The sequence below is a fragment of the Sesamum indicum genome, linkage group LG2, assembly GCF_000512975.1.
Source record: "Sesamum indicum cultivar Zhongzhi No. 13 linkage group LG2, S_indicum_v1.0, whole genome shotgun sequence".
Taxonomy (NCBI): domain Eukaryota; kingdom Viridiplantae; phylum Streptophyta; class Magnoliopsida; order Lamiales; family Pedaliaceae; genus Sesamum; species Sesamum indicum.
Window position 1 is genome coordinate 14,107,979 of NC_026146.1, and position 13,745 is coordinate 14,121,723.

Below are 13,745 nucleotides of genomic sequence, written 5' to 3' on the forward strand. Positions count from 1 at the left end.
TGGATAGTTCTGAGACAAGGTCCTTGATTCAAGAATGCTATGAAGCACTGCAATTAGGTAGCCTGTATGAATGAGGTTTCTTCATTTGAATCCACGTGATGGTGGCTAATGAAGTTAGCAAAGTGTTGTACAAGTTAAAAATTGTAAAAAACATGTTGCCTAATCTTACAAGGATAAGATAATCCAACTTCCAGTGTGACAATGCTCATATGGCATGAGCATAGAGTCAGCATATTACTGGCTCATCTTTTTGTTGTCTTTCCCCTTGCAAGGCGGCAACGGTTTGCCACACAAGCACAAGTTGTGAGCATATGCAGCTGTAGGAAAGATGTTAAATGGTCTTCTTTGGGGGATCTCTCCACATAATCTGTTTGCCCTAAAGCTTGCATGTCTTAGTGCTTCAATTCCCAGCAAACTATTGGGGATTTTTCCTGTAAGCCCGTTGATTGACAAGTCCAGCCATTGCAACTTAAGCAATGAACCCAGACTGGTTGGGATTGTGCCCGTTATCTGGTTTCTTGAAATGTCGAATCTTTCCAGCTTTGCTAGGTTTGAAACAGAAATCGGAATATGTCCTGCAATCTTGTTACTTCCTACGTTCAGCACTTTTAAGTTCAATCCAACATCAAAATCAGGAATGCTGCCAGAAATCTTATTGTTGGATACATCGATGACCTCCAAGAATTTAGACGTCTTGTTGCTTAATATCCCTGACAGAGAACCAAAGAGCTGGTTTGAATGTAAATCAAGAACAGAAATCTGGTCCGGTAATCTGATTGAGGAGAGATCAGAACTAAGTAGGTTGCTTGAAATCTTTGCTCTCTGCAAACTTGTCATGTTTTCCAAGAAATTTGAAATCCCATTTGTGAAATAGTTGTCGGACAGGTCTAACGTGCTCAATGAGTCGGGCCTTGCAAAGTTCGGCAGGGCCCCTCGGAGCTTACAGCCAGCTAAATGAACATCAGAAAGTTCTCTATCCCTGATCCAACTAGGAACTGTCCCTAAATCAAGACCATTGTAGGAAAGGTCGATTGACAACAAAGAGGGAAGGCCCCTCCCAAATGCTGCATCCGGCAAAGGGTTGGTCAGCAGATTTCTTGACAAGTTAAGGTTCCATAAGTTCTGGAACTGCGAAATAGCTTCTGGAATTTGACCTGTCAGCTTATTAGAACTCAACCTCAGTACAGAAACAAACTTCAAATTCCCAATTTGGGCTGGAATTCTCCCAACCAGCTGATTTTGATCAATTGACAGCTCAGAAAGTTGGGTCAAACCGCACAGAGAATTCGGTATCTGCCCCGAAAACCGGTTGCTGCTTAGCACAAGATACGTCAAATTCTTGAGCTGCCCAAGAAAATCCGGTATCGAACCAGACAATGAATTGAAGCTGAGATCAAGAGATTGTAAGCCTCTCAGGCTACCAATGGCTGGTGGGATTGGACCTGTCAAGAAATTTTTACCTAGATTCAACTGCAGGAGGTTCCTTAAACCTCCCAACGCCGCAGGAACCTGCCCCGTCAAATGATTCCCACTCAATGAGATTGTCTGAAGGTTCCTCAACTGTCCTAAACTCCAAGGGACATTCCCTTGCAGGGAATTATCATCAAGAACAAGTTGAGTAAGCCGTGTGAGATTGGAGAAGCTGTCAGGGATCCTTCCAGCTATCCGTTTCATCCCACTTATCACCATTATCTCCAAGAACCGCAAATTCCCAAGAGAAGGAGACAGAATCCCCTTCATGTAAACCGCGTCATCGGTACCCGAGGACGGCCTCTGCAGAATCAATCTGTTAACTCTTCCACCTACGCCGCCGCACTCCACCCCTTCCCATCCGCCACCGCAGCAGTCGGCCCCCGTCCACGTCGACAGAAATCCAGTGGTGTCCTTCACAATGCTAGCCTTAAAACCAAGAAGAGCAGCTCTGTCAGCCCTCGAACAAACACCTGACGGGACATCCCCCGATTCTGAGGAAACCCAACTCAAGAACGCAGCGATCAGCACAGCCCACATCAGAAACCGCATTTTTTCAGAGAATTCAAAACCTGTATCCGGACAAGAATTCAAGAAAAGGGCACAAACAAGACTATGTACTAGGAAAGGTGGTTAGAAAAGTAGGCATGAATTCGTTGGTTTCTCGCTTAGACAACAAGGTATAATGATGATGGGGAACGACAGTGGTAGAAATCAAAACAAATAATGATATGGTCTGAAATCAAACCCTCTTGTCTCCCCATTTTATAGTATCAGCAGGACAGTGAAAATCTTGATCTGTAAATATTTGCTTTGGTGAAATTGAAGTTGCTCACATGTAAATTTTATGACCGTTTTACAATCACGAGGATTCTGAATTCCCATTTGAACGTTGGAGCGCACTTACATTCAAATATTTTCTTTTAACCCACCACCACCTTTTTTCCAAAATTTCAACTTCATGGGCCCTCCTTTCTTTTTGTTCTGGTCCCCAAATTCCTACTCCTAATCAATCTTCACATCTATTTATACAATATATGTACCTTCCACGTTCATTACGTCCAACTGTAAGAACGAATTTCTTCTAATTAAATAATTATGGATTCAGTTACTTCTATCGAAACTATTTAAATAACTATATAAGTGACCTATAATTTCAAAACATATCTTAACCTGAGAACTATGTTGTTGAGTAATTTATAAATAACTCCTATAAACGATTTATAATATTAAAAATATGTCCTAATCTATGACGACGATCAGAGTCGAAATCATCAAAACTTTATGTAACAGAAAAAGAACACATATAATGTCTCTATCTACGTTGATGATTGGTTTTTGGACTGTTTGATTTGTGGGACAAAATTTGTAGGCAAACACATGGGCTAGTTACATTGTCAAGTTTTGATTATAGTGGCTACAACGGTCTTGATTTAGGGACAGTTCCTAGTTGGATCAAGAATTACACAACTTTCTCAATACTCACCTATCAAGTTCTTGTTTTGCCCTTGAACAAATCAGCCAAAATAGCTGATGTAAACTAACTATGTATTAAACCAGGGGTAATTGAGTAATTTCCTGTAAAATTTTAAGGATAAAAATGTAAATTTGGCTCTTATCCCACTATGTAAGCCGACTAAGATGATTTATCTGTAATGGGTCGTTTATTTTAATAGTTGGAAAAAATGATGGATTGTGCCCGTTTGTATAAAATTGCAGGATATGATGAATGCCCTCCAGCCTCTGAGAAATTATGTGGGTTTATCACGAACTAGCCCGTGCTCCAAGGATTGGGAGCGAGCCTTGATCTAGCAAAGAAAATACTAGATTTTACTGAATCAGGCCAAAATCCAACAGTGTCCAGCCTAATAAGCTAACATAAACGATGCGATTAGCATTCCATTACGTGCGGGTTATTATTCACTCTAACTTCATACAAGCCTCACGTAATTATTCTGAAAATATACATTGCTAAAAGAAGTAATCGTAGGGCAAGTCAGCCTGCGGTGATGTGGAACGAGACAACATAATGTATTAATAATTCAAAACTTTTACTCATATATTTATGTAACTAGTCAATTTTATTAATTTGGACGTTGATATCCGAAATCATCTTGTAAAAAGGTGGTCCAAATTAATCGAAATAAACTTCATATTAATACGCGGCATGTGTGAAAAGCGTGTTTTTAAATTAATACAATGCAACAATTCTTTTATTAGTGTCATGACTTTATAAAAATTCATCCACTTATTAATCCAATCATAGTTCAAAAAAAGTTGCTAAAAATGAGGATCAATTGTAAAAGTTAAAAAAAAAAAGAAAAAAAAGAATAATTGTTGTAATTATGTGTGGAAAGTACAAGTGGGCTATGCGGGGAGGTACAACTATTTCCTCTCAAGTCTAAAAATTAATTATCTCTATTTTGGAAGTTATGCTTAATGCTCATCTTGATTTAGTAAAATTTCTATTTAATTTGCAGAATAAATTCACATATATTTCGGGGGACAAATTTTAATTTCTTTTTTTTCCCCTCAATTTCATTCGTGTTTTCTGTTTTCATATAATATTGTATAATTAATAGCAATAATTTATTTTTTCAAAAAACCCAAAATTTATCTAAAAGTAAAATATATATATTAAATTTCCCAAAATAAAATAAAATGTTAATTGATTCCCAATATGGTTCAAAAAGCGTGTTTTGCTTTTTGAAATTATGGTATCCATGCTGGACAAAACTACTCTATGAAGGAAAAGAATGTGGAATTAATATTAAAATGGTTCATATGGAAAAAAAAAAAAAAACAAAACGAATGTGGAATTGTTGGTAGTGTGAATTTTCTAGTATTTTATTTTATGTTTTATTTATATAAAGAAACAATTTACTTATGCAAATAAAGTGGTGTACATATGGAAAATGTATTTTTTTTAAAATTTTTGGTGGTAGTACCTAAGTTGGGCCTATATTTTTAAGAATAATTAATGAGGTAGATAGGATCATAGAACAATTTGGTCCTTCTCCTCTTCCATATATATATATATTAATTGGCAATCATTCAACTTGCTTTTTTAAGGACCATTCACCTGTTTTTTAAGGGACAGTCTAATGGTTTAAAATTCAAAATCTTTTATTAGAGGTCTTGAATTTGAATCTTCAGTGAGTGCGTGAGTAGCGCGGATGCATGTATTGTTAAAAAAAATATTTGATCAGTATATACTCTGAACCCCGATACAGGTATGAAGTATTAATTGAAAATATTAGAAACTAAAATAATAATAATATTTTAGGTATGGTGTAGAAATGTATAAAATTATAACTTTTTGTTGTCTTTCTCATTTAATCTGTGTCACGTACTGAATTTGTATCACGACTTATTTTATACATTTTTTTTTATATAGAAAGGGTAATGATATATAAACTGAAAGATATTTCGATTCGATCAATAAATTTATTGTATAATAAACTCATGTTAAGTGCGTCAAATTTGATGGGATTGTAATCCATAACCTCAAATTTATTTATGAAACTTCAGTCATAGCGTCCGAGCTGTGGAAACATAGAAGTAATTTCAGAAAAATATATACTTTTCAAAATTTTAATATAACAACATTTGGTGTAGAGATTGTTGCTTGTAATTGAGGTTGTTTTAGGATGTTGAACAATTTTTCTTCCAAAATTGCATTATTTGTTGTATTTATTATTTTATCAATTATTAATCACCTAAATGGAATAAATAAAGAGCACACATTATAAAGGTCAAAAGCTGAATTATTGCTATGCATTAATTGCAATACCAATATTATATTAGATGGAGAGAAAATATTGGTATGAATATTTAATATTATCAAAATTAGATATGAAATATTTTATTCACTAAGAATATGATTTTCGATGTTTTTAGATTATTGTATGATATTTATATATAACTTTTTTATTTATTATTGGTAACATAAAATTATTCGTGCTCTAAATTTGATTCATTAAAATTAATAATTACGTGGTAGTTTGGACTTTATTAATTGAAATTTATATGTAAAACTGTGACGAATTTTATAAGACATGAGTTCTAATAAAAGGGCTAAAATCTTATTGTGTTCTCGATGCTTGCAAGTTAAATTGAGGCAAAAGGGGCGATTAAGTGGTCCTAATGATAAGGTTGAGGCTTCACATTAAAAAAAAATTGTGAGTTCGAATCCCACGAGTGTGGATGTGTGTCTACTTTTATAATAGCTCGTTGTTTTTTTGTCTTGTTTGAACGTATTCGTTAATTTGCATTATTGATGTGTTGAATCCGTCTTTGAATTTGAAATAAATTAAATGATGTAATGAGTGACATACTATAAAAACAAGAAAAAGTGGCCGAACGGTGTTGATTTGTTCCTTTGAGAGATAGGTGACAGATTCGAGTTCCAGTGGATAATTGAGAAATCGGCTTACGTCCTTAACTTTAAAAAGAAAAAAAAAATTAAATTGTGGCAAGAGACAATCGAATCGTTCAATGATGACACTTTGTTTTTATAAAAGACAGGTCATGGACTCGGATTCAGGGGAATCAGTTTTGATCCTTTAAAAAAAGAAAAAAAGGGGTTAAATTGTAGCAAGGACCAAATGAGAAATTAGTGTGAATTGAGGGGCAATTATGAAAATTAATGAAAATAGTTTGAAAGCTGGGAGAGGGGGTATGGGCCACCAGACCAGACCCTCCGTTCCATCCGCCACTGATAATGTGATTTTTCCAAAACCCTAACGCCGTAGTCTACAGCTTTGACCATTGATCACACATCATAAACAAACGACGTCGTTTGGGCGGAAGTGTCCTCGAATTATAGTGTGACTGTGACATGTATGCTATACTGAATTTTTTATAAATAAAAATTATATTTTGTAAAATTCTTAATATTTGTGAAATTTTTTCTTTTGACGTACCAATTATATATACAAAAATAGTTTCAACTTTATTATAAAAAATAAAGTAATATATAATTAGCAAATTAAATAGTTTCAACTTTATTATATTTTAAAAATTCAAGATTAAGTAATGAATGAGTATATACAAAAAAATACACAAAGTTTTCATGAAAATATTTTATTAATTGGGTGATAAAATTAAGTTAGTAACTGTTTATTCTTTTAGATAAAAATGAGCGATTAAATGATTTTTTAATATACTTTCTTTAAAACATATGATAAAATATTCATATGTATTCATTTTTTTAAAAATATTTAACTTTTGGTCATATATTTGTTAATTTCTTTTAAAAAGTATATAAAAATTTATTAGTTATATTATATTTATTGTGTGTCTACTATATATATTAATTTATACTCTATTTTCAATTTAAATATTCCCTTGTTAAATAAAAATAATTAATAAATAATTTAGTGATGATATAATCTGCAAAATACTAAAATATATTAAAAATAATATATTTATTCAAAGCATAGGAGTATTTTTGTTCAACTAAAAGGATATGTATTACATTTATTAATTTAAAAAATAAATATTTTCATCAAAAATAGTTTAAAGTGACAAAATGTATTTATCCAACATTCAAATCACTTGGAAAATATCTCATTGAACTAAAATTAATGAGTTTTCAATAAATAAATCCGAAAATTTTCACGAAATGAATAAAAACACTTTCTCGAAGACTTAACTTTCTGGAAGTTGAGAATACTTTTCACAGAGAAAAATGTAAAATTCTCCATGTGATATGGGATATATATCTCATTGAACTAAAATTAATAATTTTTCAATAAATAAATCCGAAAATTTTCACGAAATGAATAAAAACACTTTCTCGAAGACTTAACTTTCTGGAAGTTGAGAATACTTTTCACAGAGAAAAATGTAAAATTCTCCATGTGATATGGGATATATGCATAATACCTTATTGTGGAAAAAATAAATAATAAAATACCCTTTAAAAAAAAGCTGTAATACACGTTCTTTCTTTGAGATTATTTTTATGAATAAAATATTATTTTATATATAAATATATATGATATTATGTAAATTTTTGGCAACACCGTAAAGGTTAAAGAATTTAAAAAGAAAAAATTGATGGGATTAACCCTATAAAATAAAAATTAGCATTTCAATGCTTATGTCAGAAAAGATTTTAGTGAAAATGAGATTAAAAAAATATGATGATTAAGGAAATGAGATCCCAAATTGAATGCTATTCAAAACCAAATAAAACAAGAATTAGAAGGAAGGTTGGGGTGGGGTAGAAGCAGAATAGCAGCCCGTAAAATTTCAGACACAGAGCCGGACACCAAATATGCACTCTTTTGGGTACAGAGCCAACGCTGTGCTAGCGTTTTCTGTCACGATTCTCGCGTTGATCTGCGGGATAGCTTCTTTCTCCGACAACTTCAATTCGCCGTCGCCCGACGCTCAAGTCCGAGTATGATTTTTTCTATGGAACCCTGACTTATTTGATCGAGTTTTGGTTGGTTTTTGAACTTTTCTTTTGTGGGTTTTAGGTGTTGAATATTAACTGGTTCCGGAAGAAACCTGATGGTAACGATGAGGTAATTCGTTCTGTTCAGTGACTTCAGTCTATACTTGCGTGAAAATGGGTGCTGTGGTTGTCATTTCTTTTTTTGTTCATTTTTTTTTTAGATTTTGTAATGTAGTGAATTGTGCTCAAGTGTTTGTGTAAATTTTTTTTATGATTTTTGGTTTGCGTTTGTGTGTTGTTTGGTGTGAGTAGTTTGATTTGTTTTGAAATCATATCAGATCAATGGGGATAAATTGAAGTCAAAGCCCTTAATATTTCATGATGCATGATATATTTTTAGCTGTATAAACCCTTGAGAAATAGAAGCTCGATCAAATTCTATCGTTGTCCTGTTTTAAAGCCATGATTACCTTTTTATGTGTCAATTGACGGCTAGTCACGGATATAAAACCTTATTAGCTCTCGACTCCTCTCATTTACCCATAAACAAGGAGATTAGACTCTCACCACCATGACGTTGCCAGAGCTCAAAGTCTTTTGGTCTAAATATAAGAAATCATTAACTCAATGTGCTAAAGGAATAGATTTATGACCTTTTTATGGGACAAAAAAGTATTACTGATATAAAAAGATGAATAGGCCAACGAAACATAATACAATCACATATATGCAGTGATAATTCAGCATGAAATTGATAAAATGAAAAGGTGAATAGTGAGTCTCATAAACTGACACATAAATGAGGGCATAAATCAAAACAATATCAGCATAAAGCGGCACAACAATTGAGGATATTATGAAGACTTATTTTCATTTATTTTCTTCTTCTTATTTTTTCCCAAGTTTAAGTACTTTGGTCTATACAGCATACCTTGTATCGGAAAGCTCCTGCATGTTGAGCTTATTGCGTCTCGTGATCCAGAATTTATAGACATTCTATATGTCAATTACACTTTGAGTAACAGATTTTTTAGATTTCCAATGGAATTTGATTTTATTTAGACCCTATTTTTACTACCAGGATTCAGGAATTGTTTTCGTGTGCTTCAGAAGCCTGGTTTTGTGGGTATGTCAATTATCATAGAGGGATAACATTTTTGGTTAACAGTTGTAGTGAAGTTACATTTGTTCTGTCTTAGATAATTTCACTGCAATAGCAGGATTTTTACTTTAGAATTAGCTTAGGATATCTATTTCTTTGCAAAACAAGCAATGGCAGATGGAAATGTGATTGGCCAAGCCAAGAGGTAGTAGCTGTATAAGATTAGGCAGGTTTTGGGAGCTTGGTGTGGGAAGAAAAGTGTGGCCATTTCATTTGATATTCAATCATCCCTCTAACTTTGGCTTTATCATTGTACAGTTGATTGGCTACTGTGAAATTGGTATTCTCGATTATTCATCTTTGGGTTATATTTGTAATAAAGTTATGTGCCTATTCCCTAGATCTAGGTAACTTGTCTTCCATGAGAGATGAATATATCCACAAGTCCAGGGACACTCTCTTTTAACTTCTGGGAATAATGTGGAAAAGAATACCGTTGCAGTGTCTTCCAATAATAGCATGTTAATCACATATGTGCTTGTTTTTTAACTTAAGCAATACCTTTTGCACAACGTGTAACTAGTCAAGTAAATGTGATGACTGAATAAAGATATATCTTCTTATCCTTTCCTCCCTTGCTTATTTGCGAATACTTTTAGGTGCAGAAATCCCAAGGATTCCCTGCTTTCGCCTCCTACCTCAAGCCGACAAAAGTGTATAGAAAATTAGAATGTATCAGAACTGTTGATTCTTTTTCTCCCAATCTCATTGATTTTGCTGTGTGCACAGCCACAAAACCTAATTATTGTTTTAGTAACTCTTCTGGCATGGATGCAGGAAGGGCTGATCATTGACGAGTTGAACTTTGGAAAAGCATTTTTTAAAAGTCACAACGTTCTAAATAACACAATTATAAATGGAAATTGTAGATAATCAGCTTCATGTGTATGTTCTTAGATTCCGGCCTGAGAAACAAAATTTGTATTCTATTTTCTTACACTATGTTCAATCACTTAGTTGGATCTTTTGAACTTAAATCAACCTCTATTTGTGTATTACAAAGTGTTGTATGTCTAAAATGTCGCAAGTGCAACGAGAAGTACTAAAGAGAGACTGTCCTGAAATAGCAGTCTGCACCCATGCAACATCGTGCTTCTAATTGCTGGTTTCTTGTTTCTAGTAAAAAGAAGTGAACAAAAAAGGGGTAAGTGAAAGACCTATTTCTCTAATGAGGATTTCTTATATTTGCAGGTCAGCCTGACTTTGAATATATCAGCAAACTTAGAGTCGTTATTTACATGGAATACAAAGCAGGTGTGTGCATAAAAAAATGTCAATTATTTTTACTCTTTGATCACGAGTGTCTTCTTTTTATGTTTTACATGATATGATTTGGAGGGAGAGGATCTCTTTTATGTTAGTAAACCTACGAGCTTTTGTTGCTTTTGGTTTTGAATTGTAAAGATTAGCTAGATTGAAGATGAAACTGTCATTACTTCATCTGGCCTTCTTGGACAAAGGTAATTTGTTGGCTTGAAGTGGAGGAGCATACTGGTGATTATCTGCGATTTCTTTCGTTTCGGGATGAAGGAATTCAGTGAAATTAAATTAGTCAACTTGACATCCAGAGTTTTGCTTATCATAGTCGTGAAATTATCTATGGTTTCTGATGATCAAGGACTTCGTTGAATCTTAATGACAGCTACATGTGCCATTGTATATCTTTAAAACTACCATGCAGAGATTCATGCTTTGATCTCCCTTCATTATACTTCTTGCTGCACTCCCACTTGCATCACCCACTAGAATTTGAAGGAATTTGTTAATCTCAAGCACTAGCCTCTTACTTTTGGTTTTAGTGGGTTTTTCTTTTTGGTGAAAACACATCATCTTCTGCTCCTCGAGTTCATTTAGATATGACAAAATCTGACCTCGTATTACCAGGTGTTTGTATTTTTAGCGGCTGAATACAAAACCCCGAAGAATGCGCTGAATCAGGTACTACTTCATGAGCCCAGTTTGTAACTAATCTTGAACTTATGTGAATTCTACTATAAAACACACTGAGCACATAGTCCTTTTTCAGCTTTTAGCCGTGAGTGTTGGTACCATTATGGTTTAATTCACCACTGCTATTAATTGGAATCCTTTACTTTGTACTAGAGGTGGATGCGGTGGAATTGCTAATGATTATGTTATCAAACATGTTTTGTTTGCATTCTTCTATTTCTTATGATATATATGTTTCCATTTCATGGGTTGACGTTCAGAAACGTAGTTTAAAATGATTTGAATCCACTTTGGCAGGTCTCTTTGTGGGATGGTATTATACCCTCCAAAGAGAAAGCAAAAATTCGGATTCACACAACTAACAAGTATCGTTTTATCGACCAAGTGAGTGCGACAACCTTTCTATTCCATTTTGGAGACATTTTATTCACGTTCCCTCACTTTCCTGTATGTTCTTGTAGGGAAGCAATCTACGTGGTAAAGACTTCAATTTGACATTGCACTGGCATGTCATGCCGAAGACTGGCAAGATGTTGAGAGACAATTTGGTGATGAGTGGCTTCCGCTTGCCAGAGGCCTATAGATAAAGATGTTTTCTTTACGATATTTTCCTTAATTTTAGCCTTCCGTTATTTGGAGGTACAAACAGCTGAGGAACAAAAACAAGAGAAATACTTGTGTGACTTTTACTATTTATAGAAGTCGAAATTTCAGAGATACAACAGTTTACTTCAGAGTTGGGCTCAAATTTTCCCTTTAATTTGAAACATAGGGAGCACATGAACACAATTTTAAAGAGTTTCACTGCCTCAAGCTTCGTTATTTGTTCGGAACTTCACGTTAGTGATTACTAGTCGTCGTGGTACGTAATTTTTGTATGTATATAATAAATATTTTTTTAATTTAAAAATATATAAAATAAAAATAGCATATAGTAAATAAGCAGTTAAGTTAATGTATAACTCGAGAACCGAATAAATTAGTTATTTACATTTATGAAACCACAAAAAAATTAGTATTGCAATGTCAAAATTATTATTTTGTATATTTTATAATGGTATAAATTATTATATTTTTCTTGAAAATCAGTCCTTCCAAACATACAATAAAAAGAAATTATTCGTAATTGCTCTACAAATTATTTAAATATAATATATCTCTAAAAATGATTTTATAAGAAGTAAACCTGCCAAGTGCCATCCAATTCAACCTAAAAGGTCTATAACAAAAAAATGTTCATAATCACCCATGCATACATACATGCACATACACATACACATACACATACATCACATACATATACACACACATATACATAGATACAGAGAAGGGGAGATAAAAAGAGAGCAGATCTGATGTTATATAGTACACACACTCATATAGCTCATGTCGTTTCTCTCTCTCTCTCTCTCTCTATCTCACTCCTTCAGATTATCTTTCTTTCTCTCTCATCAGCTCTCTCTCTCTCTCTCGCGGCCGGTCGTCAGCGCAATTGTGATTGGGAGTTGTATTTGATGCGGCAAAAGGGGGAGAAGCAGTATTAAGGAGCAGGCCTACCACAGAGTAGCCGCCTCAAGAATTAAAACCCTAGATCCCAATATATATTTATATATATAAATAAATAATAATTTTTCTGTTCATTTTCGGAGCTGCTTGAGGATCGCAAAATGGTGGGCTCTGCACCTCAATCTCAGTCTCAATCTCAATCTCAATCTCAGTCTCAACCTCCGTCTGCCGAAGAGGAAGCGCTTAAGAGGAACACCGATTGCGTTTACTTTCTTGCTTCTCCTTTAACTTGCAAAAAGGTCCTTTTTCTTTCACTTACTCCCTATATGCGTCTATACTTTTTGTGCTTGTGTGTCTTGGTTTGGCTGCGAAATTCTTTTTGTTTTCTTTTTTCAGATTTATTCGAATACATCATTTCATTTTTCGCATCTGTCATGTAGTTATGCTGTATTTCTCTGCTGATTAGATCTTTCTTGGGGAAGGTTTAAATTGCGTTTTTGATATTCTTGGAGTAGCTTAAAGACTATTTAGTTTCTTGATTACCTTTTTTTTTTAATTATTATATTTTAGGGTACTGTGAGATTTAGTATGCCCTTGAAAAACCCATCGATCTTCTTATATTTCTATTTCCTGTATTAGATCTTTTGGATTTGTAAAGTCTGTTAGATTTTGCTTTTCCTAATTTCTTGTCTTTTACACAACACACTGTATTTATTATGTTGTTTATACAGAATTTGCTGTAGGGTATGAGTTGTTTTGAACTAATGGTACATTGTATGTGTAGAGCGGGGTGAGGAGAGGCTATATTCTTGGAAAAATTGGTTACAGAAGAAAGACGGATTGGGTCAACTATTTGAATTTATATATTATACTTAATGAGTTTTCTACTTGAAGTTTTTGATGGGGATTGGGGCAATACTTCCCTTGTTTATGCCTTGTCAAAGGAAAAGCACATGGAATCTAAAAACTGCAGTTTAAAGGGTAATTTAGATGTTGAAGGTTGGATAATGAATTAGTTGATGGATTACTTTTAAATGGACTAGGTTCCAAGCCATTCGAAGAGGCTGTTAAACCTCGCAATGAAACTCAGTTTAATCGCAAATTCATCCTCAGTAGCTCTGTCACACATTATTATCAAAGGTTATATTTATATAAAGTATAGGAGTAGTGCTTGTCTATGCATGTTGAGTGCTTTGAGTTCGTCTAATTTAGTCCATAGTGTGGAAGCTGTGGAACATTTCAAACTGACAT

General features: G+C 33.7%; 3 protein-coding genes across 3 annotated transcripts in view; 2 read left to right on the plus strand and 1 right to left on the minus strand.

Moving 5' to 3' along the window:
• On the minus strand, positions 5-2,334 carry LOC105156129 (DNA damage-repair/toleration protein DRT100). The gene has a single exon (XM_011072178.2). The coding sequence runs from the start codon at positions 2,020-2,022 to the stop codon at positions 235-237; it is 1,788 nt and encodes a 595-aa protein (XP_011070480.1). The 5' UTR covers positions 2,023-2,334; the 3' UTR covers positions 5-234.
• On the plus strand, positions 7,650-11,722 carry LOC105156130 (signal peptidase complex subunit 3B). Its single transcript, XM_011072180.2, has 6 exons — positions 7,650-7,879; positions 7,959-8,006; positions 10,230-10,292; positions 10,923-10,976; positions 11,286-11,372; positions 11,450-11,722. Exons 1-6 carry the CDS (start codon positions 7,754-7,756, stop codon positions 11,573-11,575), a joined length of 504 nt encoding a protein of 167 aa, XP_011070482.1. The 5' UTR covers positions 7,650-7,753; the 3' UTR covers positions 11,576-11,722.
• The window catches only part of LOC105156131 (zinc finger CCCH domain-containing protein 17), a 4,224-nt gene continuing 2,806 nt past the window's right edge, over positions 12,328-13,745 (plus strand). The window contains exon 1 of the mRNA XM_011072181.2: positions 12,328-12,793. Within this exon, the coding sequence (XP_011070483.1) occupies positions 12,656-12,793 (138 nt within the window). The 5' untranslated portion in view covers positions 12,328-12,655. The remainder of the gene's footprint in view (positions 12,794-13,745) is intronic.

What these genes read in the sequence shown, in the direction of transcription:
- LOC105156129 (XM_011072178.2), bottom strand. Translation starts at nt 2,022, where the DNA reads ATGCGGTTTCTGATGTGGGCTGTGCTGATCGCTGCGTTCTTGAGTTGG.
- LOC105156130 (XM_011072180.2), top strand. Translation starts at nt 7,754, where the DNA reads ATGCACTCTTTTGGGTACAGAGCCAACGCTGTGCTAGCGTTTTCTGTC. An exon ending in CGCCCGACGCTCAAGTCCGA is followed by an intron (nt 7,880 to 7,958) that starts GTATGATTTTTT and finishes TGTGGGTTTTAG; the next exon opens with GTGTTGAATATTAACTGGTT. An exon ending in TTACATGGAATACAAAGCAG is followed by an intron (nt 10,293 to 10,922) that starts GTGTGTGCATAA and finishes TCGTATTACCAG; the next exon opens with GTGTTTGTATTTTTAGCGGC.